Source organism: Aulostomus chinensis, chromosome 9, assembly GCF_037954235.1.
Source record: "Aulostomus chinensis isolate RoL2024-O1b breed Wild chromosome 9, RoL_Achi_v1.0, whole genome shotgun sequence".
Lineage (NCBI taxonomy): Eukaryota > Metazoa > Chordata > Actinopteri > Syngnathiformes > Aulostomidae > Aulostomus > Aulostomus chinensis.
Window position 1 is genome coordinate 21,620,126 of NC_141328.1, and position 27,500 is coordinate 21,647,625.

A 27,500-nucleotide genomic window follows, 5' to 3' on the forward strand; every position below is an offset into this window, starting at 1 on the left:
CGTCTTCATAATATCCCTCATTGTCTCTTCCAGGACTCAGAAATGTGTCCATGTGACCTCCTGTAAAACAAAGGGACGCGGGGGATCAGATCACGGAGAGGGGAAACAGAGAGGAATCTTAAAATCGAAGAGAAAAAGACCAGAAGGATTCTCAAAAATACCTTCCAGATTCTCTCCAGAGGCATGAAACTCTCAAGAGGTTGATGAAGGGGAACTGAACATTATTAAGAACCTCAACTGAAACTTTGGTGCCACAATCTCAGAAACACAGCGATTTCTGTGTTTGAGCACGAGGACATGTTTCTACTGGACTTCTGAGGTGAAGTTGAGGAGCGTTTGGTTTACGGAGCTGCTTCTCTTTTTTGTACATGCCAGTAACGTTCAGCTCAACTACAAAAATGTAAAACAGCATATTTCAAACGCACCTGGCCAGACAGGTTTCATATCGAGACGCGCCAGGTTTTATTAACCTCCTTCATCTCTTACTGTCTCATTCACTCGTTCCTCGAGGGTAAAATATGGCCCCAACATCCCCCCAGGGCCGGCAAACCAACCAACCAACCAACCAACTAACCATCTCAATCCAACCGTGACATCCCCGAAGGGAAATAAAACGTCCCTCAAAAGATCGATAAAAGGCAGCATTTTGTGAAGGAATCTGACTTTATCTAAGTGGTAATGCCAGAATGAAACCACTTCCATGTGAAATGCAGTTCGATATGCATGCACGCACTCATTTCAGATGTTGCGTGTCTTCTTGTCCACCTCACATCACAGTGTGTTTGTGCGTGTTGGATGTTGTATTTGATGGCCCGGCGCCATGCCTTTGTTCTTTGTCAGGTACTTCCTTTCGGAGCAGAAACATTGGAGTCACGCACACACCTAAAAATAAAGTCTGAAATTCATAATGGGGACCTCAGCTCAGCAGGTAATACCATCAGCGGCATGTGTTTGTTTGTTGGGAGGATATCACAAACACGAAGGGATGGAATTTGATGATATACCATGAAAAAAACAAGACAATCTGGATCAAATAATAGATCCTGGATCCTGAACTAAGAGGTTTAGGCCATTGGAGGGATATTTGTGGTATTTTACTAGAAACATATCCATGAAATGGTCGAAGAGTAAATAACGTTCCTGCTTCAGAACATCATCTTTTTGGTTTCTGGATCTATGATTGTGATGATATATGTCCATATTCTGTATCGCTGTGGCATCCTTGTCTCTGAGTGCACTTGGAGTTTGACTGGCCTCCTCAGATTCACGCTAGCTTTTAAATCACATGATTCTCTATTTTAGTCGTTTGTACCAAGTGTGGAGCGCGTGGAGGGCAGCTCATGCTGGTCATCGTGGCTTCTGTGAGACGTAAATGAAGCTTTGGTTGTGACCTTTTACTGCACACGTTCCCCCCCCCCCCCGAGATTAAAAGCTTCTCGTCTTCAAAGCACAACAGCAGAACAAAAGCTTCCTTCGGTCTACTTCGTTTCAAATGTGTGATTTTTGTCTTGTGTGCTCCCCCGTCACCTTTTCATTGCTGGTGTGTGTTCTGGCAGTCTGACAGTGAAGAACAGCATCATGAACGGTGGAGAAGAGACAGGACTTTGTCACTTTATCGTTAAAGAAACCTCCGGCCTGCAGGTTGTCCACCACACCGGCTGGATAAAAAGAGAGAGACACAAACGGAGGGTCAAATCTGAAGGAATTTGACTAGAGTCACCAGAGAGGCCATTTTCCTAGATCATTTGCATATAATTTTAATACAGAATCTTCTTTTAAGAATGAGCAGAACTGAGATGTTAGAAGAGCAGGAAGTATACACCAGGACATGAATAAATAATAATACAAATACCACCAATGTGCATTTCTACTCCACCTTTATGGACAAATACCCAAAAATAACCTCAGTAGTCACAGGAAACCATGAAAATACACCAAGATGTTCTGAGGCCTCTGGGACAGTCATTCCATTCTGTGTCCTTGTGTTTCTTTCGGATTCCTGTTAATTATCATCAGATTCACAATATTCTTCAGTATTTTTGCAATTATTTCCCTTCATTTAGTTTTGCAGGAAACATTCCCTTCCTTTGAGGTTTGAACTTGATTGTTTTTTGTTTTAGTGATGCACTCTTGGAAGCATCCCAACACATCCAAGCGTGGTTCACAAGGTTGACAGAACGCTACTGTGTCTTGCAGGACGGAATAAAATAACGTGAAAATATAAAATAAAGTCAAAAAATGGTCAGAAATGAAGGAATAAGAAGGTCATTCACAGCCTATCTCTGTCACAGTGGAGAAAACAAGGAGGACAAAATCAGAGATGAAGAGGAGAAATAATTAGGACCAAAAATAAATATTTGGACTGACACAGAGAGAGAGGATGGGTGGGGGAGCGTCGAGCCAGTGCAGGCTAATTAGAGCCACAGATCTTCAGAGATTGCTCCAAGCACTGTACTTGTAGGATTGATCTCCCCGTAGACCTCAAATTTTCCCTCATTCAGGAAGTCACAGCTGAAATTGTGAGCTGTTATGCAAAAAATAAACAGCTTTATGCCAGTGAGGCCGCTGGACGTCTTGCACAGAGACATTACAGCATCTAACAGCTAAAATAACATCCAGTGTCGAATGAATTCAGAGTTAAATGCGCGTGGCTAATTTGGATTTACAAAACACAATGATGAATGCAACATTTCTTTTTGTTGTTGTTTTCGCTCTCATTTTTCACGAGTTCAAGTTGAAGACAAATTTCAAAATGTAGGAAATACCAATGATAATTGCCACAATTAGGAGGAGCAACTCAGGGTAGTTTTCTTGCTTCTTAAATCCCGTCTCATTCTATTCTAGCGATGTAGAGGAACTTACTCTGGCAGCAAGCGAGAACCACCTCTATGCCGATTTCTCCGAAGTCTTTGAGGATCTGAAACAGAGCAAAGGTCACACAAAGAACCCTTCATTAGTGCGGTAGTTCAATTTACAGTAATTGAGTGCCTGAGGAGTTAAATGATCCGGAGAGGAACGGAGGGACTGATGGGGGGTGGAGTTGTTGAAGGAAAACACGATGAGAGAGAATCAAGATGAGAGCGTCAGAATCAGCGATCTTGTTATTGTCTGTCGGTTCCCTCCGACACAAATAGAACATTTTCAAGAAGAGATTTAGGACAGCAGACAACTGCTAAAACGAGCCTGCTATCTAGACTGCGCTACATGTACATTTGAGTGAATTTAAGCACAGACATTCAATTGCTTTCAAATATTTCTCAATAAGGACGTAAAGAAGGACAATTTGTTTGGGGACACTGAAGTGATAACGTGAAGCGTGATTGCAGATGTCAGGAATTTTTTTTTTTTGGAATGTAAATAAATGGAAAAATAATAAGAATATGACAGTACAATCAAATACACGAATAAGATGATGTGGTGTGTATTATCATTTCAACACTTTAAAACTTTGGTTGAGACATGAAACTGTTTCGAACACAAATCAATGCTGAATGTGACTTCAGTGAATGAACGACACTACAAAGTGTAGTTCACAGGAATGAGTAACCAAAGTACACAGACACGATCGTAGCTTGAGCCGAGTAGTGAGGCATTTCTACTCAGCTTCTGGTGTTTTTTATAAATCTGATTGCGTACGTTGCGTATTGTCTTGACTCCCATGGTATCCAGGAAGTTCACGGGGCTGAGGTCCAGGATGATGGCTCTGGGGAGTGAGGGATCAGGCTCAGCATCCACCTTTATCCAGGCTACATCGTTCTGCTGCCCCGCCTTTGGCACCCCCTCCTGGATAGAAGCAGTCATTAACATATATTGTCTTTTGAGCCCCCTTTTCAACAGTATAGGAAATTTCCCCAGGAACTCGGAACCTTTGTTTCAATCGTAACAACAAGGGTCCACATTTACATTATTTTACCCACCGAAAGTCCAGCGTGGGTGGTAGTAGTAGGAACTGTTGGAGGTCTGCAAGTCTTTGTACTTATAGTTGCTGCTCTACACAACCATCATGGAGCAGAACAAGGCTGTCCGCTCTGCTCACAGCAACATCAACACGCCATGAGAACCAGTAGCTTTCTCATACACGGCCGTGTTTTTCGACTGCAGTCGAAACGCAGGCAATAACAAGCTGAAGGAACCTTTTTTAGTTCTAGGACGAGAAGTTCCTCTGGGTGGAGAAGGGGCTTTGCACGATGAGTCACAAACACAAACCTGTTTGAAGGAGGCTCAGAGGGATTTTTGCTTCTTCTTTTTTTTTTTTGTCTTTAAGCTTTGGCACACAAAGACATTTGTAGGTCAAGATACCAAACGAGTTGAGCAGGTGTTCATTAATGAAGGCAGAGGGAAAAAAAAGAAACAGCTGGGCGGAAAATAATAATGAATTCAAAGCTTGTGAAATGTCCGGTGCTCCTCACCGTGGTCCCCGTGTTTTCTTTGGCTGCTTTCTTGGCTTCTTTCTTCTCGTGTAGCTTCCTTTTGGCCTCCAGTTTCTTCTTTGCTGACAGGATCTTGGTGATGTCAATGCCAGACTACAACAAACGAGAAGGTGACACATATTTAATAATGCCTTTTCTAAAGCTGCACATGCTGCTGTTTTTAAATGATGCTTCATACTTTCTTTATTCCTCCTTTCTTTTTGATCACCAAACCTGCAGACGTGCACGAGTGCTTCTCTATTCTAGATCAGATTAGATTTACTGGAAGAGCCATTAAGATCGATGGAGGTAATTAATGTGACGGGGGATCACAAAGGATGAGAGGTCTAATAAAAAAAGCTATTGATGCAATTCTGCTAAGAGTTCCGTTTTTTTTAATTACTTTAGCCTTTATGTAACTATGCAAGTCAGAGCGCATTCTCACTTGCAAAGAAGAGGCAGGAACTAACACCATAAATGTCACATGTTTCCTGAGAAGCTTTGTCTTTTTTTTCCTCTGGATGTTTCTCAGAAACACGCAAAGCATCCTGGAATGTTTAATGACCTCATGGGAACGCCAACCTTTCTCTCAGCCAGTCCAACGAGTTAAACTAACAAAGAGCAGCTCCAGCAAGTCGACGGAGGGGATGATGCCATTCTTCGTACCTGATCGGAAAGTCACACTGGTCCAGGGGGGCATCATCTAAGTAAGGAAACGGGCTCTGATCGGTATTTGGCACCAAACTGAAGATGTTAAGATAGTTTTAAAAGCCACTTTTTAGCTACAAAGAGAGATTAAGTGCTCTTCCTTTGTTTTTCTGCTGCAAATTTTTGTTTTAACAATACACAAATGAAATCTCTTTCAACAGAGGAGTGTGAGGCACAGTGACTCTGAAGCTGCTGGTTTTTGCATCGGAGCAAATGGTCATTTAAATCATCCTCACGTGAACTACTTCTGATGCCATTTATGGTCCGTCAGTCCTATTTACTGGAGTGGTGAACAACAGCATTACATAAGAAGCTTATAGGATGAATTTTCCAGGAATTAGTCAAACCCACAGAGACAGGGTTTTGCCTCAGGAAAAACTTTAGATTTTGATTGCAAAAGCTAATGGGCTGTCCTTTGAGATTTCCATGATCTGGCATAAATGAACTCATCCCACGTGCAGCATCAGATCCTGATTAAGGGCACCTCATTGGGTCTCATGCCTTACATGAATGGCCTGAGCAACCAGGAAATATCCTGAAATACTTGCCATCAACAGCCAATCAGATTTTGTGACTTTATTTCAAGAATAATGTGTCTGCAAGTCAGTCGTAATGTGGAGTAAAACCGAATTAGAGTCTTCCAAACATCATGAACTCTCCAAAACCAACTGTTGAAAATCGGCAGTTCATCAAGACAATGCAATAGTAGAACAGCAAAAGATCCATCGTGGAAAAAACAAACAAACAATATATGACTTTCTTCTCTTAGCCTCCTCCCACACAAGGCATCGGCTGCTGGAAGTGATGATTCCAAATATGCCAGGAATGTTTTTCTTCGTCAGGCAAAACAACCTTCACATCTGACTCAGCAGCTGGTTCAGTTTAGAAACCATCACCCGTCATCCAGAGCAAAAAAACACGACCAGGATTCTCACCTGGTGAACCGACCTGCTGCCTCCGCCAGCCAGCAACGTGACGGTTTCACGGAAGCTTACTTACGCAGCAGAGATCAGAGGGAGAGAAACAACACTGTGGCTTTGACAAGATGACATTTAAAGGAATGAAACATTCTATTATCACCCTGCCACTGCTTCGTACCCTCCCTCCATCTTTTGTCCTCATTTCCAGCTTCCCTCAATCTATTTTTCCTTTCACTTCAAAGAAGTGGCTGAACAGAAGAGAGGAAGCAGAGAAAAGGGTGGGATGACATTCTGAACAATGTCTGTCATGGAAGTTGCCAGTTGGTGAAATGTCAGGTCGGTTATTAGCGCGTCAGAAATAATGTTGAGTTAATTGGGCGGAAGTTGTGACAAGCGAAATAGTTTATGAAATTCAAGCGCGCGTGTGTGTGTGTATGCACATCTATCGCTATCTTCAGCCCCTTTTACACAGCACTTTCTAAGACAGGAGTATTTGCTGTTAGGCCTCATCTGTATGAAAGTACACGGAGAGGGAGCGGGGGGGCAGACCGCTACACCTGCATAGGTACAGTAGTGACAGCACCAACTCCAGTACTGCGTGAAAAGGACCACAGGTGTGTTCAAATGACTGTTGCTCATCTGTGCGAGCATTACGCCGGTGTCTGGGTCATTTTACAACGCTACTGTGGAGTCTGTAAGGGTGGATTAGTGGTTTAGTGAGAAAAAGTCTTTTTCACAGCAGCCATTTTGGTATGTCCTTGCCTTGTAAACAAATGTGTAACTGACAGTGATTACGGTCCCGTTCCATTTAGCAGACCAGGTCTCTGGTATTCTGCAGCTGACACACTAATTAAAAGGGGACCGTTGGATCAGTTAGACTACACCTGTGTATTTACCCTGCAGGGACATGTTACAGTGGCTGCTGAGGAAAGGACCTTCTGGGGTTTAGAAGCATGATGATTGCTTGAGTGTTTGAAGTGGTTGTTGCATTAAGGTTGGAATAAACTGGAGGGTAGATTTTGAGGGTCTTGGGGGGGGGGGAAGGCGGAGTGTTTGTGAGTGTGTGTGTGTGTGTGTGTGTGCATGTCTGCATTATTACCTTCTCTCCCAGTGCATCCTGATACATCTCAGCATTGGCGAAGTAGAGCGTGGCAGAGGAACGGAATATCAAGACACCTGGCACCAGCCTCACCTACAACCAGAGAGACAGCAATACAATAAATACAAAAAAAGAAAATCCCTATACTCTAGTTCCAAAGCATACCGACTCTAAATGATGTATTTTGAATATAGGATAAGGTTTTTTTTTTTCTAATAGGACAAGTAAAATTTCTCTTCAAAAATTACCACTTCATGACTGTTTCAGAAGTGGATGGAGCAAACGTGACATCACACACTAGGTTATGGAATGCTGTTTGGAAAGAGCCTGCAGATATTTTTCATGGAACTACAAATATCTTTTACAAATTATTTTGATCCATACCTGACTGTAGTCCTCCACAGGCCTGTAGATATCTGTGCCTGGGACCTGTCCTAATAAGGAGTATTTCGGTCTGAAACACAAACACAAAAAAGAATTCTGGTCACATCTGGAGAAAATTTTGAGCGTAAAGATAGCTGGGTGTGTTTTTTATTTCTATGTGAAAGTGTGTATGTGCCCAGCGGTGGTGTTTTCCTACAGCTGTGTCCTGAAGATGACTGTCAGCATGGAGAAACCAATGGCAGCAGCAAGTCCCAGGTCAGGGTTGAGCAACAGGGTGAGGATGAAGGTGGCCAGCCAAATCATCTGGAAATAAGCAGCACTCATCGCTAAAGTGAACTAATTCCAATTTTTGCAGCTGCAGGAAAATCATTCATATTGTAACTGTCAACATCAACAGGTAAAGGAAATTACCCTGGTTGCGAGATTTTTTTTTGGCCAGTTTCGCTAATTTTCCATAGCCACCTTGAAATAATGTGCTAGCAACCTTAGAAGTGAAAAACTGATCTCGTATAGCACAAAATATGCTAACTAAAGCATTGGAGTGAAAGCCTTAAATAGCAGATGACGCATTCTTTCTTTTTTTTTTGAAGTATCAGTTTTGATTTATTTTATACATTGAAGAAAATGTGCGATTTCAGTGTTCATATTCGAAGCTTTAAAATATATACATCAGCATCATACTAAATATGTTTTACTGATGATTAGCGAACCAAATTACCAGAATATGTCCACGATACTCCTATTTTAGCGATTTAGGGATTTTAGAATGTCCTCTGCTGGAGACATTTTCAGTAAAGAACCTCTACGATATCAGATAACGCATTAATTGTGGACTTTGACGTTTGATTAACCTGTTAATCTGAATTGACACAACGGAACATGTCACCAACAGCTTCGCACAGGAATGTTCCACAACATTTAACAGAAACAGACAAATACACGCATGTCAGTACGCCCTCGACGCTCCCCAGACACTCACCATGTCTACTTTGTTGCTCCTCCACAGTGCAGGTATGTCCATGAACTGCTTCACCATGCCGTGGAGGTTGACAAAGATGATGGCAGCCAACACCGCCTGCACAGTGAGACACGATCATATAGTTCTCAGTCCTAACAAGTTTGTCAGTGGCAAGGCTATCACAAAGGATCGAGATTAGATTATCACAAGAATCAGTGCTTGGACCCTTTTACATGCTACAACACCTCCCTTTGGATTAAATATAGCTTCACATGGTGTCTAGCCAATGCTATGCAGATGATACTCCCACTCTATACTTCCTTCCCCACCAAGAAACCCCATCTGTCTCGGAAAGGATCTCGGCCTGCTTTGCTGATGTCTCAAAATAATCCAAGCCCACCTTTCACGTGCGCAACCCAGGCAACCCTCTGCTCAGCACATTAACACCCAGCTCAGCTTCAATCTCTTCAAAGCTGCTAGAAACTCATCATGATTCATGACGGACTAACCAAGCATGTTGCATCTGATAGGTGGTCATGCTTCACATACATTCAAAAAATACAAGAAAGATGAACAGTAAAAACGATGCAAAACTCAGCGTTTTCAACGCGGATTTTATCCACTGACAAACAACTAATATGACAACCAATTATCCATACACCCATCTATCTGAACTCTGGCATCTTCTCAAAAGCTATGATCAATCTCCCAATGAAAGAAAAGAGCTCCTCCCACCCATCACAGTGAGATTGGGAATCTGATTCCAGACTGTACTCTTGCATAGTCTCTCTGGTTTTCAAAAATCAGCAGTAGACCCACTAAATTCTTGCCTAATAAACTATTTCTTTCTCGTCTTATTCCTAAAAAAACCAAGTGACACGTGAGCAGACTTATCCTTGATCGACTGTGGGATTAATTTTTTTATAAGGTGTCTGATCAGTGAACGTGAATGTGTCACTGAGTGGCATAATTGTACCATAAAAATAAACTTGAAGGAATTTCTCCAGATTTGCAACAAAGGGGGGGGGGGGGGTTTAGGGAAGAACCAGGATGTAGTATTTCTAGTTCCCTTGAGCTGACGTGTTACAGTACACGGATCAAGAACAAGTTGTTCTTGTGTTTCAATTTGGTTTGTATTTTAATCTCGCCCATTAACCATCACAGCTATGTGCTGAACTCAACCCTAACTCTGACCTTAACCCTTTCAATTGACCCTTAATCCCTTTCAATCGTGAGGATGGACGAAAATGTCCTTACAAGTCCAACTGTTCACATAGTGCTGGTGTTTTGTCAAGAGTTGGTTCACACAAGAAAACACACACACACACACACACACACACACACACACACACACCTTGGGCAGATCTTCAAAGAGAGTTCCTATCCAGAGTGTGATGAAAAGGATAACCACTGCTGATATAGCCCCAGCAACCTGCAGGGAAGAGAGAGGCACCATGAATCAGAGGAACGGAAGCGATCTAATGAAAAAAAATACAAAATGATGAATGATGTCATAATTATTTCAGTGAATTACTGGATGATTATAAGAGGAGTCAAGATTTCCTCAGTTGAAGCCACTCGTCTCCGCCGATCTGTAATAGTCCTGAGCTGATTAATGACATTGTCAGAATAAATCTGCTTAGCCTTTCAGCAAATCTCTATTTGTGTAGGTAGAGTTTTATAATGTGAGCAACAAAAAAAAAAAAAAATCAATTCCTCAAGTGTTTTTTAATGATCCCACTTATCAGGGTAATGTTAATCATGACCAATATCGCCCAGGTTTGTAGCTGATTATTTCACCAAGTCTCACTGCAGGTTGTGTTCCAGCCTGTACTTTCCAGTTCTAACAGAAATGCTGCTATAGCAGCATCTTGGCTAACCTCTTCAGGAACCTCCATTACAGGCAACAGTAACTTAAGCCACGCCCACCTCTACTCAAAGGATGATGATTGTTTTCTCATGTTATCTGACCAAACATGGAGATGATTGGAGATATTTTTAGTTTTGTTTTGCTTTGGCATTTTTGGAGGTGTCCGTCTCTCTCTCTGCCTCAACTCCACAAGTAAGAGAAATTGGATTGCAGTTGCTAAAATTGGAACTGAGAATAACTTGGTTTTCTAAATGATCCACTGACCTCCTCGTGGTCAGTGGTTTTTATAGAATATTCTATGGCAGAATGAGGTTTCAAAGCAAACAGATCACAGAGTTTTTTGAGTGAATATGCTGTAACAATAAAATGCAGTAGCATTTTGACCAAGACAAATTATCACCATGATCTAAATGACAAGATAAGTGGGGTGTCTCAAACTTAATCTTCTTACACATTTCGAAACACTCATCATTCTCCATACTGTCCTCCACAGTGAACCTGTTTTCAAAGAGAGACAAAGACTAACCCTTCAAGCTAAAGAGCGGGCCTGCAGACCAACCTGAGTCTTCCCTCCTGTGCTCTCCTGGACCATGGAGCGAGACATGGAGCAGCTGATAGCAAAACACTGGAAAACTCCTCCAATAGAGTTACTCAGACCCAGAGCGATGAGTTCCTAAGCCATGACAAGCAAACCAATTTATGTAGTGTATATCGACAATAAAACCGCTATCATCCCCACCTATCACCTCCCTACCTGGTTACTGTCCACCTTGTATCCGTACTTTATAGCGAAGATTCGTCCGAGTGAAATGGCGATGCCATAGCCAACCACGGCCACAGCAAAGGCATCCCCTATCACCTGAGCAAAGACAGAGGTATCGGGGAGAGCAGGCGGCTGCAGCCTGGGGGATAGAGAACAGAATAAATCCTCCATTACATGTATGAGAACACATTCATGCATGTTGTCTGTGAGTTTCTCACCCTGAGGGAATCACTCCCACCACATCCACACCGTACTTCTCATCTAAATTCATTTGCCAGGAGACGACAGTGGCGACGATGATCTGGGGGAGAGGTGTAAAAAGACATCTACTCCTGTGCTTATCTCGGTAGGCACAGTCCCACAGTCCTGTATACTCACAGCGAGCAGCTCCACAGGTATGGGAACAGGTAACTTTTTACTCAAGTATGAATTGAGTTCCTTGGCTAGGACGAGGCCGACGATGGCAACGATACTGACCACAAGAGTCCCGATGCTCGTCTGTGGGATGAGGTAACATATCTCCACCACAGTCTGGACCCAGAGAAAGAGTACAACTACTGCTTAGTTACACCACACTATAGACATGAAATCTCATTTTAGATTCTACCGTTTAAAAAAACAAGTAAAACCTAGAAAAAGAAGAAAAAGCAGTTATTCCACAATCCAAAAAACGTTTCATGATAACTTATTTTAGTGATTGTCAGATCTCTCTCCAACACGTCAAAACAATCAGTGATGAAATAATTTCCTGAATTTATTCTTTATTCAACCCTCCAACCGCTGCCAGCAGTTAAAAAAAATACCCATCCTTTTAAATTGTTTGCCAACTTCTGAACCACTATGTCGGACTATAAACCCAGCGTTTTGCAGCTTTGACTGGACAGGGAAACCCTACCAGTGTATGTAGATTCTTCATCCGCACCCACCAATCTTATACGAGAATATTACGAGTAGCATTGTAGAGAACGGCTATAGCGTTTGTGTTTAACCCCCCATTTCCTGTCATGTCTTTACCACCTACTCAAATGACTGCAGCTGAGTTCTTCCTTACGTAGATCAATGAGAAAGGTCCGCTGTGTCTCACAGGGCTGACGCCGAACGTATACTTGAGCTGGGACACGATGACGTGGATGGCGGCTCCTGTAGTGTAACCTCGGACCAGCGGCTCAGATAGGTAGGTCACCACAAAACCAAAGTGGACCAAACCGAGCAGAATCTACACACACACAGGATAAAAACAAAACAAAACACCTGAACACAGTGACAACCAACTTGTAGCATCACTGACGCCCATGAACTTATGACGTGAGTCCGATGGTGTTAACTTGTAGCTGCACGTCACTTCATTTAAACAGGGGCGCAAAACTTGAGATGGGAGATTGAGATGAACTTGAGTCTAAAAAGTTTTATTTGCTGTTTAAAAGATTCTCACAGGCCCCGCCCACATTAGTCAGCTCAAAAACTAATAAGTGTTGCATTTGCAAAACAAACAAAAAAAATTAGCACAGCTCTAAGCAGAAAAATTGCTTTAATAACACATCTTTTTGTTTGCAGTGTTTGTAGATTTGATAGAAATAATTTTCCTGTCCTTTTTGAGTCAAAAATTTATATACAACCACAGATAAATGCAAAGTTTACAAAATCAAGATGACGGAGCTGATTGGCTGTTGTGCTCACCATATTTTCAGTCTTCACAGCGTCACAAAGACAAATCATCATGAATGCATCTGAGCTTGGCTTTAAAAAGCCTGAAATTCATGGGTGGATTAATTCCCCTCATGTCAATTCACGTATTTACCTGAAATAATCCCGACATGAAAGTAACGGCAGCCGCCACTCTCACTCGTTCTTCATCCCTGGAAATGATGTCCACTACACTAGAGTTGGTCTCATTATCCCATTTCATAAAGTCGGAGTCTGGGGCTAATCGCTCGGTCACGCCACCGATCATCACACTCAACACTGCGTACGTTCCTGCAGAGGGGAAACAGAACCGTGGGGGAGACACTGTTGGTGTGACACGGAAGGTTGTTCGCTGCAACCACTGTAACTGTAGGAAAAGTCTGGAGAAATCTTGAAGAAGGCTGGCGACACGTCCCAACATCATCTTGTCATGTTGAATGGGGTGGGAGGAGGGAGAGTGTGGTGTGTGTGTGTGTGTGTGTGTGTGTGTGTGTGTGTGTAGGTGTCTGTTTTTCCCTCCCTTTTTTTCCCCAAAGATTTTATGCTGATACAATACATTTCTGTAAACAGTCAGATTTTTTCTTTTAATCTATTGTTGCTGAAGATCCAGCATTTCTTTTTCCTCACATATTTTTTTTCTTAATTGTCCTTGTAAATAGAGAAGAATCAAATGGCGACTAATAATGCACGATTAATAATTTGTCCATATAAATAGTTTGGTTTGGGGTATAATTTCTTCTAAAAACGTTGCTATCTCCTCTCTGGTGATCAATGGAAAGCACCATGTCAAATCCTACCCCTCAACGATCCACACACTGTGACTGGATACTGCAGTAAAGCGTTAAAAAGTACAAACCGATGGAAATGTGCTTGGATGTGCCGAAGATGAAGTAGATGAGGACGGGGTAGAAGGACGAGAAGAGGCCAAAGACTGGAGGGACAGCCGCTAGCAGGGCGTAGGCCATACCTGCAGGGACGTTAAAACAATAATGTCCCGAATAAAACAACAAGGAGGGTTCAGCAGAATGAACAGAGGATGGTTGTTCGTGAGTGCTACACCTCCACACTGCATCCCTAGCACCCGAACCTCCATCTCACCCTGCGGCAGCTGCATGATCCCCACGCTGATCCCAGAGATCAGGTCACCCAAAGCGTTTTCCCTGGGGGAGTAGCGAGGCAGCCAGGATATGACCGGGAAGCTGCTGAGTAGGCAACTCTTCATCCTGTGACTTGAGCACCTGAGCAGACACATGTAGATGGTTTTATTGCTGTGATTCGATATCAGTACTGCAAGAAGTCAAGTCTGCTCTGGGTCCAACGTCCAGACACCTTGACTCATCCCTCTGTGTTATTTTGACTTGTTTGGACTTGTTTTAAGTGCGTCGGTTTATTTTTACAGACGGACGACCAGAGATGGGTGGGAGCTCCATTATCAAACCAACTTTTGAGCATTTTTAAGTCAAATTACTAATTTAATCATTCACGAACTTACGATTCTGGCTGTCCAGCGATTATTAAAAAAAAATAAATTGAAATAACCTTTCTGAGAATAATCGATTTAAGTTAATCACACATGTCAATTTAGGCAGAAAGAAAGAAACGTTCGAAAATATCTGAATTCAAATTAATTTTGGGTAAACATGTAAAATGAGTGAATAAACATTTTCTTTTCCATCATTCAGAACACTTTTTCTCCGGTCACAGGCGATGACGGTAGAAACAATCACCCCACAGATATCAGACCACAGTGATACACACACACGCTTCTCATCCGCTGCCATCGCTGATTACGTTTCCATGGACGGCAGTAATTCAACTTTTAACCTCATTCTAAATAGTAAAATAGTTTTTTTTTTTTCCAAGAGTACACCCACCCATTGACAGTCTTCATCAGTTTGTTTCTAGGACTTTACCGGAAATCTTTTCTGTCCGGTTGGTGTATTTTGAGTGTCTTTCTTGCTGATAATGTAGAAAACCGTCCTCAAAGAATTTTTTGTAACACTCACTGGAAGCACTCGATTGTCTGGGAAATGTCATTTTGTTGTAAAATGTCAGACAAACCGCAGGTAATCAACGCTATCAATGATTTTGTGATCACTTCAGAACGCCACATTATTATTTTTATTGACCGCGAGTTCCCTTTTCATCTGCGGGAGGATAACTGGTAGATGAAGAGGAACTTTGCTCAAGTTGATGAAGTGAGACACACGAGTGAATTTGTTTTTCCTTTCCATTTCATTATTTTAGCCACCGAAATACGCTTTGGGGATGTTTGCCCCTGTAACTGCCACTCCTGCGTTCTCTCTCTCTGTAAATAGAATAACAGTAAGTCATTCAATATGCCCTCAGCTGTTTCCCTAAGGTTTTCAGCCACCTTTCCGTTCTGTTCTTGCTACATGATCATTCATATTTCTGACATGTCCGTGTTAAGTTTTGTGCATTACATTTTATTGTTTTAGGTTGGTGAGTGTGGAGGAGTGGTTCAATCGGCAGATACTTCCAGCGGGTAGGATTTAACTAAGATTTCTCAATTTCTTATTTTATGCTCTTATCTTTTTCTAAAAAAAAAACAAAACATCAGCCTGTGACTTCATTTTTATTATCTGTATCATCCCTCCCACTAGAAAATATCAGACCTCGTAGGAATACAGAAGATTGGATGTAGGACTCTTTACCTCAGTGAATTCTGGAGCTTCTGACAGTGAGAAGTTTTGGAGTCTGACTTTTCTGCCATTTCTTCCACTGCTTCTTCATCCAGGATCCTCCTGTCGACACTGTAGCCTGTTCTTCTCCTCTCTGCCATTGCTACAAAAAAAAAAACATTCATGCATATTCAATAATTGAGAAAGAAAATGCAAGAAATTTTGTATGAAAGGAGCACTGATCATTCAAAAGAAGAACAAAAAAAAAAAACCTTGATGTTTTTAAATGTGAGTCCCAGATCAAAACTTATTTACCTTATGTTATCCTGCTTTATCAGAAGGAAAATTATGTGGAAATACTATATATTATAATCAGATGAATTTTAGGCCTTCAGAGGAGTGATGTGAGATTTTTCCAAGTCACAGGAAGTAGATCCAACTCCACATCTGGCTCAGATCAAGGCTGGAATGAAAATCTTCACACGCAAAAAAGAAGTTTGTGTCACAATGGCATATCCCTCCTCTTTTATGAAGACTTAATCCTGCCGATGTGCAGTGATCCTCCAACATCAATCCTCTGTCAGTTTTTCTAGATCCAATCAGTACACGACAGCAACAGAGGACATTCACGTCTCTCCCTGTGTGTCCTCCGTCTCTCCGCTCCTTCAGGTGTCTTATCCTCTATCAGGTGTTTCAGCCTAGTCATGCTTGTTCTTGTTCAATGATTACACAACAGGACAGAGAATATAAGACCCATATAAGCAGTTAACAGAGTGCACCCCTAGTAGTGAATTGACAGACACAAACAGAAATGAATCTTTCACCGCTCCACAACAGTTATGTTTCATGTCTCAGTGACTCAGGGTGACGCTGGGAAGCATGACTTGCAGTTTTGTTTCCTCGGTTGGCGACACACAGTACTGATGATGTCAGGAAAATACTGTGCGCTGCAGCCAGACAGCAAAACACCAGCTTTTTATTTCATGTTAGCTTGTGGTTTCTGTAATATGTCCTGTCTTCATCCATTATAAATGAGCATGGAAGCCCCAGTGGCCTAAAGGATAAGGCACTGGCCTCCTAAGCCAGGGATTGTGGGTTCAAGTCCCACCTGGGGTGACTGTAAACAGAGAAACTTGACAGTTCATTTTACAGAGAAAGTCCTTATAGCTCAGTGTCAGCTTCCACCTAGGACATAGTGGAGGTGTGAAATGCAGTGGGCTTCAGACACAATCATATATAGACATGTATGTGCATAAATTGAGCTGTTTCCTTTATTTTCAATGACAGGATGACGGTACATGACGCAAAGGGAGGAAAAGGTCCTTTGCTCCGGTCAGATCTTTTCAACAAGGGTCCATTCTAACCAGATTGTGTCCACTGGCTGAACACTGACATGATTACTTTTGCTTGTACTGCTCTGAATCTTTATTTGTAATTGTGCGTAGGGTAAAAAATTAATTAGATACAGGTAAATGAATAGACCTGCCAATGCTGATTCACCAGCAGAAAAAGATTGCTCAAGTCAATTACATAATGTAGCTTATCAATAATGAGCCTAATGTTTTTATAGCACATATCCTTGCTTCAGCATTTCCCGATTCATTTTTAGAAGCTGCACTTTGTATTGTTATTTGGCAATTATTTGGCACATCCATCCACCGTGAAAGGAAACCCTTTTAAAATACTTTCAGATATTTTTAGCTCATACATGGCAGAAAGCGTTCACTGAGGAAAGAAAAGACATCTAAAGCATATTGGAAAAACATCCCAGTGGCACTGTGTTTATCTATTGTTATGAGACACACCGCACCACAGTGGTTGTCTGACCATTATGTGGTTTAATAAATATACACATTATATAACCTACGCATGTTCCACAATTTCCAGGACAATGGAATGAAAACTTGACAGTCAGTTACTCTTCACGTTATACCTGGAGTATACCTGGAGCTTTGCTGTGAACGCATTGCGTGGTGTAAAATAAAAATGGAAAGACAAAAAGAACAACCACCGGCTCACTTTAGGCATTGCAAACATGCCAAACATTTACACGTATGAACGAATTCCTGTGTGTTACAAAATCATAATTTGAAAACATATGACATCTTCATCTTTTACCTTGTGTTGATGCTGTGACTTACATTTGGACTGTAATTCATGTCTACAAGTAAGTGAACCTTTAAATTATCAACAGCAGGGGAGGGGCAGCTACCTATTTGTCTGACATCCAGGTGACAGTCACCTCAAGTAAAACAACACAGTCGACGTTAGTAAATCCAAAGACCACACGGAGCAGCACACACTGTTAAAACAAAGACAACTCCCATTTGCAGCGTGCAGCCGCGCATTGTTTCACACGCAATGACATTCTTGCACACCACAGGTTTAACAGCAGGTGTGCTGGTTGATCAGCTTTGAGTAGTCAATGTTTTCCTGCACTGTGTTGCTCCCTGCTGTTCCTGTTTCTCTCTACTTGGCCTACATTTTCCCCTCTGTGCTACTAGCGGTCTGATTATCTCAAGGCTTCTAAACCGGGGTGTTTGGATCTGATTTTATCCTGACTCAATCCAGAGATAGATTGTCAGGGAATGTTTGAGAGGTTGACTCATAAAAAATGCTGGTAAGGTGTTAACACCTTTCTCTGCAAATAAAATGAAGCTATTGTGGTGTCATGTTACTTTCCTGGCGATAACATTCAAAACCAGCAGCCAAGTTGTAGATTCAACATTATCTTGTATCTGGGTTGATGTCCTGGGAGGAAAAAAAGAAAAGAAATCCAAATATTAAAATACTTAAATACCCAAATAAGTATGTAAAAACAGGAATACGCCCTGAAACATGACCGGAAACTATTTTTAATCATCTTTGAATGTGCTTGGATGTGAGGCGATGTTTACTTCCAGGGGCCTGGGCAGGGTGCTGAGACAGCGTTGGACTGCATGATGGACGGACGGGAAGAGAGAGGAGCTTGACGGGCTGTCTGGTACACACTCCTGAGTGGAGAGCTGGGATAAAACTCTCTCTGTTGATACACACAGCGTTTGCAGATAAACATCAAAAATCAACTGGGCTGCGTTACCTTAAATTCAGCCCTGAATTTCTGCAGTCATATAAAGGATCAGATATGTCACAAAATGGTCAGAAAAGTGTATACATCTATCAAGCAAACAATAAAAGTATTTGTTAAGGTCTTGGATGTCATTCAGAACTGATCCAGAACACTGAAGATCCCAGAAAGCTCAGTAAATTACTCCAGTCCTGTCTCAATGACTACACATGCTGCCAGTGTATGAAAGAAAAAGCATCAAAGTACACTTACATGACATAATCACTAAATGGCTTGGTTGCGAAGTACTTGTCTGACCTCCTGGGGCACCAGGATTATTCATTTATGTTCCCTGGGATACCACTAAATAAGGGGAAGCTGTGAATGAGGCTCAAAATAGGAACCCCAAAAAAAAGAAAAAAGGCTTTTTTATCTGCTATTTATTTTACATGCTGATTATTTTCTACATTCCTCTCCACCATTTTACTGTTTGTATTATTTTCACTCGCTGCATGTTGTTATGCTTGGTTTAACTTATTCTGTGAAGCATGTTTGGTTGCCCTGCACAAGAAATGTGCTACATTAATTCCTTTGCTTAAGTTGTTGTATATGTGTGTCCATAAAGTGAAGCTGGAGAGGAACAACTGTGATACAATAAACTACATATAAGCCTAGCAGCTACATGAAGATCAGAAAGGAAAACATTTAAAACAGAGAAAGAGTGGGCTTGGTAGGAATCTGTGCTGTGGTAACTGTAAACCACACACACACACACACACACACACACACACACACACACACACACACACACACACACACACACACACACACACACGACTGTCCGTGGGAAACTGACCTATGTAAATAACAGACTCAAAGAAAGGCTTCTAACATTAAGGAGGACAGGGTGAGTGTGTGGCTGTGTGAGCAAAGTGTGTGTGAGAGGAAACAAAAGGGAGTATCAGACACGAGAGTATAAAGCTTTAAACTGACCTGGGCAAGCTGCCAGAAACACACCGACACACTGGCTCTCCAAGTTTTCCACAACCTGTTGAGTAACACACATGCACGCACGCATGCACACGCAAACAGAGTAAATTACCTTTATCTTTACGTTCAAAGAGGAGAAGAGATAAAGTCATATCAGTAGAACGGGTTACTCATCTATTAATAAGACACAGTGTGTGTGCGTGTTTTTGTTTGTGTAATTTGCAAGAGGGTGTGTACTGTACATGTGTCCAGTTTTAATGCTCATTCAGCCGTGGAAACATACTGGAGTGAAAGGTTTTATTGATGAGAAAACTTTAAGGTTACATCTCAAATATTAACAAGTATTTCGGGTGAAGATAAAAGTATCAGTACCTCCAAACTTTTCTTTTTCTGTGTTCAGATGAGCTGTCTGTTCTTAGTTGGCAAGCTCGTAACCAAGGGGTTAAGATAATTTTGACTCTGTCGTCTTTATCTTAGTGCCACCATCATTTGTCCATGTTTTAAAGCTGATGGAAATTTTAGTTTTATTTTCATATGTATTATATATATACACACACACACACACACATATAATTTTCATATTTAATTTTAGAAAAAATATCGCGAGTTAAAAAGATTACCGTATATATGGTTGTAATCTGAGCAAGGATTTTTTTTTTCCCCAAAAGAGAAGTTTGTTGATGTCACCTTAAACACTTAAAGGGCCTTAAAGCTGCTGTTTCAGCAACTAAGGCCTTCTCTTCCATCGATTAAAAATAAAATATATATGTTTCCCTGCCCTTTTACAATCATTTGATCAGAAAATTCTTGTTCACTCTTAGCACTGAACTTTTTTTTACCAAACAGACTGACGCTGCTGAGTCTCGCCCTCTCACCATCATAAATGGAGTACCCCATGGCTTCACTTTTGGTCCAGGAAGTAAAATTCTTCAGGTTCAACTTTATGTGGCCTCAGCTTCCCATGGACCAAGACACTTTAGTCTGCTATTTATTACATCCTAGTCACAGATTAACTGTTTTAGGAATAACAGATGAAGCAGGGTGTCTACCATTCTTAAGAACCTTTAACTGCTGTACACATTCCTCTTGCTGTGTCATAAAAAATACTTTATTCTTATATGTTTTGGTTACGTGGTTGACTTGAAATTTCTGTTTCCTTAAAAAAAGGAAAATAAAAATACAGTAAGGTGAATGGTCAGTCTTATGAAATACATTTTCAAATGCACCTAAACACATCATCAGTAATGAATCCAGGGGTCATGGGGTGTTTTGGGTCTCACCCAGGTGATTTGTGCTCAGGTAGCACTCCCTAATCCCCATATAGAATATGAACACCTATAATCTGATCCAGTTTATAATGAATGAAAATAAACCATTTACATGATGTTTTTTTTTTTTTAATCTACCCAAACTGAAACTGAAAATAACCTGACATTATTTTTTAGATCTCAGCCAGTTCTGTTTCCTCACCTTACAAAGAGCTGTCATGGCCACAGAGTCCATGAAGGTGACTGAGCTCAGATCCAGAACCAAATAATGAGCCTGCGTCAGTAACTGGGCCGAGGAGGAGGAGGAGGAGGAGGAGGAGGTCTGCACCTCAGCTGGGTTCTCCTGCTTACCACGACTTGCTGCCTGGAGGGAATTTGAAAAAGTTGTAGAAGCTGTCATTGCCCTAACGGAGAATTCCTTCTATCACCTTAGTGGGATTCTCCTATTCCAACTTTAGGGATCAAAGAACACACACGTACATGCCAGCCACAAACAGATGGCTTGTAAATGTAGCATAGCTCAGGTTCAAACACTAAAAGTCATAAATACATCCAGAACTTTAGCTTTCATGTGGAAGGAATGTGCCCACCATATCCAACATATGGAGAAGTATGTGTGTACTGTATGTGCGCGCACGCATGTAGGACACCTCTTTGATCTCCATGAAGACCAGTTCAGCATTGGCAAAGTAAACAGGGCTGGAACAGGAGAGTATGGTCACCCCAGGAACTGGCTTTGCCTGTTACGAACACACGCACGTACACACACACACGCACACGCACACACACACACACACACACACACACACACACAGGTATTACATATCGCATTTGTACAGTACAGTATTTAGCATTTTGACGCTGAAGTGCACAGAGAGATTTATTGACATATGACCTTTATTTGTTCTCTTCCTTCAGAGCGAGTTAGAAGAGAAAATAGATGAAAAAAATAAAGTGGTCAACGAATGGCTGCAGAAAGACTCATTTAAAGCTGTTTGACTCAGTGGGATTTTCTTCAAACAAAGTTGACGATTTTACCTTGAGAAACATTCACACTGATCAGTTCGTACTCTCCAATGTCCGGGCGTAGAAATAACAGTGAGAAGTATAAAATAAACACCTAGCTTGCATGATTCATAAGTGACATGGTAAAATGCAGAGCGAGGAGTTTTGCAGCCCCCGCTTCATGAGAGTAACGGACTGAGGAGAGAAGGCCAGGGAACCAAGAAGAGAGAGACATTCAGAGACAGATTGCCTTTGGTGACAGTTTGGTGTTTTGATGTGCGACAGATGGCGGTTTTCATCCAGGGACTTAGTTTCACTGTGACTTGGCTGAGTGACAGTTGTGCTGTTCAGAGCTGCTCTTAAACAAGATAAAACACTGACCTTTACTTCAGAATGTGTTGATACTTGGTGCTGTTTTACACATTTAAGAGACAAGGATTGAATCGCCCACCAGGAGTTTTTCTATCCACATCATGATTTCAGGTGCCTTGCCATCATGAGAAGCATTCACATGAAACTCTCTGCATTCATTTGCTTTGACATGGATCTGCGTCCTCCTCACTGACTGATTTGGATTAGCAAGTTTCATGTGCAGATATAAGACAAGCTGAAGGGAATTAATGGTTGACCCGAATGAATTTCAGGCTGACAGAATTTCAGATATGTGTTAGGAGTCCTGTAAGTTCAGTGTAAGTCAATGAATGAAGGAATGTAAACATGAAATTTATAAATTAAATAAGCAAGTCCATAAAAAATAAATGACTGAATGGTGTAAAAGGGGGAAGGATTAAACACCTTTATATGTCCTCTTACTCCTTTTCAGATATTTTAATGTTTACTACTGGAATGTATTTTGTGATTTTTTTTTTCTTCAATTTATTCTGTTATTTTTCTAATTTTCAAAATAAAGACTTCAGTCTACCAATCAATGACTGCTGCCCAGCTGGGCATCAGTGCATCATATTACTGTTAAATCCATCCCCAGAGCAGTATACAGTATAGGTAGTGTTCTAGAAAAGTAACATAAAATGTCTTCATACTTGTTCTCAAGCTCAAGATCTGTTATGAAATTGATAACAAGATTTTCAGGGTCATTCACAGCTGTGCTTTGTTTGCTTTGGTGTGAACAAGTGATTAGTTGCTACTTGATTACGTTTCTCATCAGGTCAGTGTTGGTACTGTTCTGTGTGGAGTAAAAAACCTTTGTAAACAACATAAAAACATTGTTCATCCACGATTGGAAATCACTGTCGATCACACTATCATGGAGCAGAACTGCATCGTTTTGTTTCAGAATGTTGAATTATTAAAGTCTTCAATAAGTGGCAAAGGTCACAGCAGGAAGTAACCCGAGATCTTGGTGAGGAAACTCCAAATAAAGTTGTGCCAGTCAGAGGAGGGATCGTTTAAAATCTTTTCACCACTGTGAGTGTGTGGACTGTTACTTTGAGACTGGAAGATGTTGCTGCTTTCAGATTATATCAAGCATCTGCAACATGAAAGCATATCACACACACACACACACACACACACACACACACACACACACATACATACATACATACATATATATGTGTGTATATATATATATACATACATATATATATACACATATATATACATATATATACACATACATATATACACACATATATATACACATACATACATACATACATATATACATACATATATATGCATATACATACATACATACATATATATACACACACACACACACACACACACACATACATACATATACATATATACACTGGTATACATATATATATATATATACATATATATATATATATATATATATATATATATATATATATATATAGTTCAGTATCACCCTCCTCCTGCTTTCACACAACTTCTTCACTTTGATAAACTTTTAACTAAAGTTGATCCAGACCACACGTCGAATAACACGTGAAGGAACAGACACCAGAGATGTCTGACATCAAAGAGGAGATTAAAAAGGAAGGTTGGCGCATTTGTTCGATTGGTTCCTAATTATTTTAGACCTCACCTTTACTGAGTTTAGCTTGAACAGAACCAAAGTTTCATCAAAATGCTTTGTGAAAAACAGACATTAGAGCTGAAAGACGGATTGAGTTTACCTCAGAGTAAAGTTCCACATCTCTGTAACAGTCTGTACCAGGAATACGACCCAAAACAACAATGGAGGAGCTGGATGACAGAAACATGATGAAAGACAGAAGGGAATATTAATGAGAGCAAGTCTACCAGGGAGACAAGAGTGAGAAGGGACTGAGAAACATGAAGGAAAGGTTTGATGAATAAATTCATGATTCACATAATGGGCCTCCAGCACAGACAAATAACACGAGTTTCTGTAAAACACTCTGCCCTGACAGAGACTCAACACCTGCACTTCTAGGTGGTGCCCATAATCTCTTTAAACAAGAACATATATGGACCTAGTTTAAGTACGCAAGCCTGGTTAAGCTGGACCTGGACACATGCAAGATGGGATATTTGTTGATGAAATGTGTGCAACACAGCAGTTTTGTTTGGATGCACACTGAGTTAAAACCATTTGAGATGTTACTATTTAACTGTCAAACTATCATTTATGTAACTATCCAAATTGTTATCAAAATGAGGTGACATTTCCTTTGGCTTTCACAGGCGAGACCATTGCTGTCCTCTGTTTTGCTTTTCAAACTTCAATATTGTAAAGTTTAGAATTAGTAAGAAGGGTGGCTTAGAGGTCGCGTGGCAGTTTGGCAACTGAAGGGTCGCTGGTTCGATCCTCACTTCCCCTGGTGACCATGTCATGTCATGTCATGTCATGTCATGTCATGTCATGTCATGTCATGTCATGTCATGTCATGTCATGTCATCTTGAGCAAAATACTGAACCTCAAATTGCTCCTGATCGCCCTGGGACGGACTGGTGACCCATCCAGCATAAACCCCACCTCTCACTCAATGACAGCTGGGATAGGCTCCAGCCCCCCCTTAAAGGATAGGTAGTGTAGAAAATGGATGGATGGAGTTAGTAAAGTGTAGTGTAGTGTAGATATTCTATTGCATCTGCACAATCCCTATATCTATATAGATGGATAAACAGATATGTACATCTCTAGATAGTAGATATAGTTTTGAGGGTTTTGTTGCAAAGGCCTTCCAAATGAAGTTATGTGTGTTATTCACACAAAATGTACCATGTGGCATCAGTAAAATGATGTTGAATAAATACTGACTGTTGTGTCCTGTAGATGAGTGTGAGCAGAGAGATGACAACAGCCACAGCTAGACCAACATCCAGGTTAAAGACCAGCGTTGAAATCAGCGATGCTACCCACACCAGCTGAAGGACAGACAGGAAGAAGTTGGTACTTTTTGTAACCAGAGTTATTTGCTATGAGCTAAAACGGTGTGTGTTTGTGTGTTTTTGTATGTGTGTGTGTGTGTGTGTGTGTGTACGCGCGTGTTTCTGTGTGTAGCCCACCAGGTCCAACCTGTCAGACTTCCAGAGAACAGGCACATCTTTGAACTGAGCAAGAATCCCCTGTAGGTTCACAACAATGATGACAGCCAACACTGCCTGGAACACACAGTTCAGGGATTACTGAACACATGAATCATCAGAACAGGGATTTTTACCCCAGCTGGCATGACTTGGAATTTCTGTAGACATACCAAATAGTTTTATCTTTCATAAAGGGGTTTTTGTGTGTGTGTGTTGTTTTTTTTTTATTTTACTTTTTGTGCATTTGTTACACAAATCATGAATTCATTCTGTTTGCACTGTGTGGCATTATCATCTCGTGGCAGTTCTGGTTTTGAATTCATAGCCTTTCGAAAATAAATGTCTTGATGATACAATAATGCCTTATGGAACCACATTTTAAATAAAAGACAAACACACAAGATAATTGCCATCACAGACGTTTACGCTACCTTTGGCAGCTGCTCAAATAGATGACCAATCTTCAACAAAATGGTAAGGATCATCATAGCGGACACCAAACCTGCCAACTAAGACAGCAGATCAACACACGGCAGAATATATAATTGTATATATAAATGCAAACAGACAAATGATCAGGAGAAAAAAAACATGAAAAAGACTGATATTTCATGAGACAAAAGTTTAGGTATCATGGAGCCTTTTAAAGTGGCAGGAGACAACTTTAACTCCCTGGTGTTTCCAAAGGCTATTACAGTTGAGAGGCCTCATTCCTGACTGTTTCATCAGAGCTGACCATCTACCGCACCTTCTAGCAACTACAGGTTTAGTTCCCAGGCCAAACATAAATTCTGACTGGTCCTTATTGTCCTGTTTTTTTCGAGCAGTTAGCAGTAGCTTGCATTAGCCTATTAGCCTGCTGCAGTCCAAATCCATAAATGACAGGAGCAACCACTTCAACCACTCTTGCTTTTTGCCTGAAGTAAACATGACTTTTTTTCTGTGAAAATTGAAACCATGTGGTAGATCATTGCAGTGAGGGGGCTAAAAGATGATGGTGTCATTGTTCTACAACTATTACATTGTGCAATCAAAATTTACATCATTGTTGTTGACAGATCTAAAAAGGAGTTTCTCGGTTCTTATGTCATTTGGACTAATACCTGTGACTTGACGCCTATACTGTCCTGAACCGTACTCCGAGAGAAGGAGCAGCTGACAGCGAAGCACTGGAATATTCCTCCGATGGTGTTACACAGACCCAGAGCCAGCAGCTCCTAGGACAGGGACAGACATCATGATTTTATCTACCCTCTATTATACTAATATGACTTTAGAGCTCACTAAATCAAAGGGCTTGGATCATTCAGAATTTTTCGTGTGATCTCATATGTTCTACTCAAGTGGTACTCCCCCTAATCAACGGCTATCTCACAAGAACTGTAACATGCATGTTTGAGCAGTGCAGTGCAGATATCATCTAATCAGTTTGTTCTCATGTTTGCGTCTTTCATGTTTAATTGTCACACAGGCAAATTCAATTTTCTGATTTGTTCTGCTGGTCTCAAGGCTCAAAGGCTTAAAGCTGGTGAGGGACTGTTCAGCTTCATTACTTCTGAACTGCATTTCTTCCTTGCCTGTTAGCCATGGGCCCTCCTCTGTGAGAACACCACTCCGGCCATCAGTGACCTCTATTGAGAACTGACATGAACAGGAATAATGGTGTCACGATCCCTGTCTTGTGTTTCCTGTTTTACTTTGTAGTCATGTCCTGTCTTCCTGACCTCCCTCCTGTGATTACCTTATGTGTCTCACCTGTGTGATTGCACCACCTATGTCTTGTTTGTGTATTTAACCTCTGTGTTTCCATTTGTCCATGTTGGGTCATTGTCATTTGTCAGAAGTCACATGTTGTAACGGTTTAGTCTTGTCATCGTCTCCAGTCACCCGTCTCAAGCCTCAAGTTTCAAGCCTCCAGTCTCCCGTCTCAAGACTCCAGTCTCCTGTCAAAAGTTTAAAGCCCCCAGTCTCCTGTCTCATGTCTCAAGCCTCCAGTTTCCGGTCACAAGTCTCAGTCTACTGTTTCCCCTTCGTGTTCCCATGTGAGTGTAGTTACTTAATAAATACTCCTTTTGTGAACACTCCTTGTCCCCGTCTGTATCTGGGTCAATTCCTCGCCTCCACATCGTGACAAATCGAGCCTTTAAGAAATTAGTAGTAGGTCATAGGAGCTAAAGAGTAGAGTTGTCACTGATTGTTTGGGCTGTGGTATTGTTCAAGTGTTGTGAACCTTTATATTAACTGCAG

At 41.2% G+C, this 27,500-nt stretch overlaps 2 protein-coding genes and 1 non-coding gene across 8 annotated transcripts in view; 1 reads left to right on the top strand and 2 right to left on the bottom strand.

Annotated features, from left to right (window-relative positions):
* Window positions 1-18,127, bottom strand: part of slc26a6.2 (solute carrier family 26 member 6, tandem duplicate 2) — a 19,773-nt gene extending 1,646 nt beyond the window's left edge. The window contains exons 1-20 of one of the 2 annotated variants that reach the window (XM_086214257.1): window positions 18,119-18,127; window positions 15,470-15,599; window positions 13,893-14,032; window positions 13,651-13,761; window positions 12,910-13,085; window positions 12,163-12,327; window positions 11,490-11,642; window positions 11,330-11,412; window positions 11,103-11,250; window positions 10,908-11,021; window positions 9,833-9,910; window positions 8,500-8,595; window positions 7,717-7,823; window positions 7,521-7,590; window positions 7,137-7,229; window positions 4,410-4,523; window positions 3,637-3,783; window positions 2,863-2,917; window positions 1,528-1,658; window positions 1-60 (exon numbers count right to left, since the gene is read on the bottom strand). The exon at window positions 1-60 is cut by the window's left edge and continues 1,646 nt beyond it. In XM_086214257.1, coding sequence (XP_086070383.1) covers window positions 37-60; window positions 1,528-1,658; window positions 2,863-2,917; window positions 3,637-3,783; window positions 4,410-4,523; window positions 7,137-7,229; window positions 7,521-7,590; window positions 7,717-7,823; window positions 8,500-8,595; window positions 9,833-9,910; window positions 10,908-11,021; window positions 11,103-11,250; window positions 11,330-11,412; window positions 11,490-11,642; window positions 12,163-12,327; window positions 12,910-13,085; window positions 13,651-13,761; window positions 13,893-14,032; window positions 15,470-15,597 — 2,133 coding nt within the window. In that variant the 5' untranslated portion in view covers window positions 15,598-15,599; window positions 18,119-18,127 and the 3' untranslated portion in view covers window positions 1-36. Of the gene's footprint in view, window positions 61-1,527; window positions 1,659-2,862; window positions 2,918-3,636; window positions 3,784-4,409; window positions 4,524-7,136; window positions 7,230-7,520; window positions 7,591-7,716; window positions 7,824-8,499; window positions 8,596-9,832; window positions 9,911-10,907; window positions 11,022-11,102; window positions 11,251-11,329; window positions 11,413-11,489; window positions 11,643-12,162; window positions 12,328-12,909; window positions 13,086-13,650; window positions 13,762-13,892; window positions 14,033-15,469; window positions 15,600-15,751; window positions 15,885-18,118 lie in introns of those variants that run through there. The other variant, XM_086214256.1, reaches the window with a different exon arrangement.
* trnar-ccu (transfer RNA arginine (anticodon CCU)) lies at window positions 16,480-16,552 on the top strand. The gene has a single exon. It is a non-coding gene; the product is annotated as a tRNA-Arg (tRNA).
* The window catches only part of slc26a6.1 (solute carrier family 26 member 6, tandem duplicate 1), a 22,907-nt gene continuing 13,445 nt past the window's right edge, over window positions 18,039-27,500 (bottom strand). For all 5 annotated transcript variants that reach the window (XM_086214259.1, XM_086214258.1, XM_086214260.1 and 2 more), the window contains 10 exons: window positions 26,357-26,470; window positions 25,685-25,762; window positions 25,233-25,328; window positions 24,985-25,091; window positions 23,875-23,944; window positions 21,391-21,480; window positions 20,943-21,104; window positions 19,476-19,530; window positions 18,334-18,458; window positions 18,039-18,187 (listed from right to left, as the gene is read on the bottom strand). In XM_086214259.1, coding sequence (XP_086070385.1) covers window positions 18,164-18,187; window positions 18,334-18,458; window positions 19,476-19,530; window positions 20,943-21,104; window positions 21,391-21,480; window positions 23,875-23,944; window positions 24,985-25,091; window positions 25,233-25,328; window positions 25,685-25,762; window positions 26,357-26,470 — 921 coding nt within the window. In that variant the 3' untranslated portion in view covers window positions 18,039-18,163. The remainder of the gene's footprint in view (window positions 18,188-18,333; window positions 18,459-19,475; window positions 19,531-20,942; window positions 21,105-21,390; window positions 21,481-23,874; window positions 23,945-24,984; window positions 25,092-25,232; window positions 25,329-25,684; window positions 25,763-26,356; window positions 26,471-27,500) is intronic.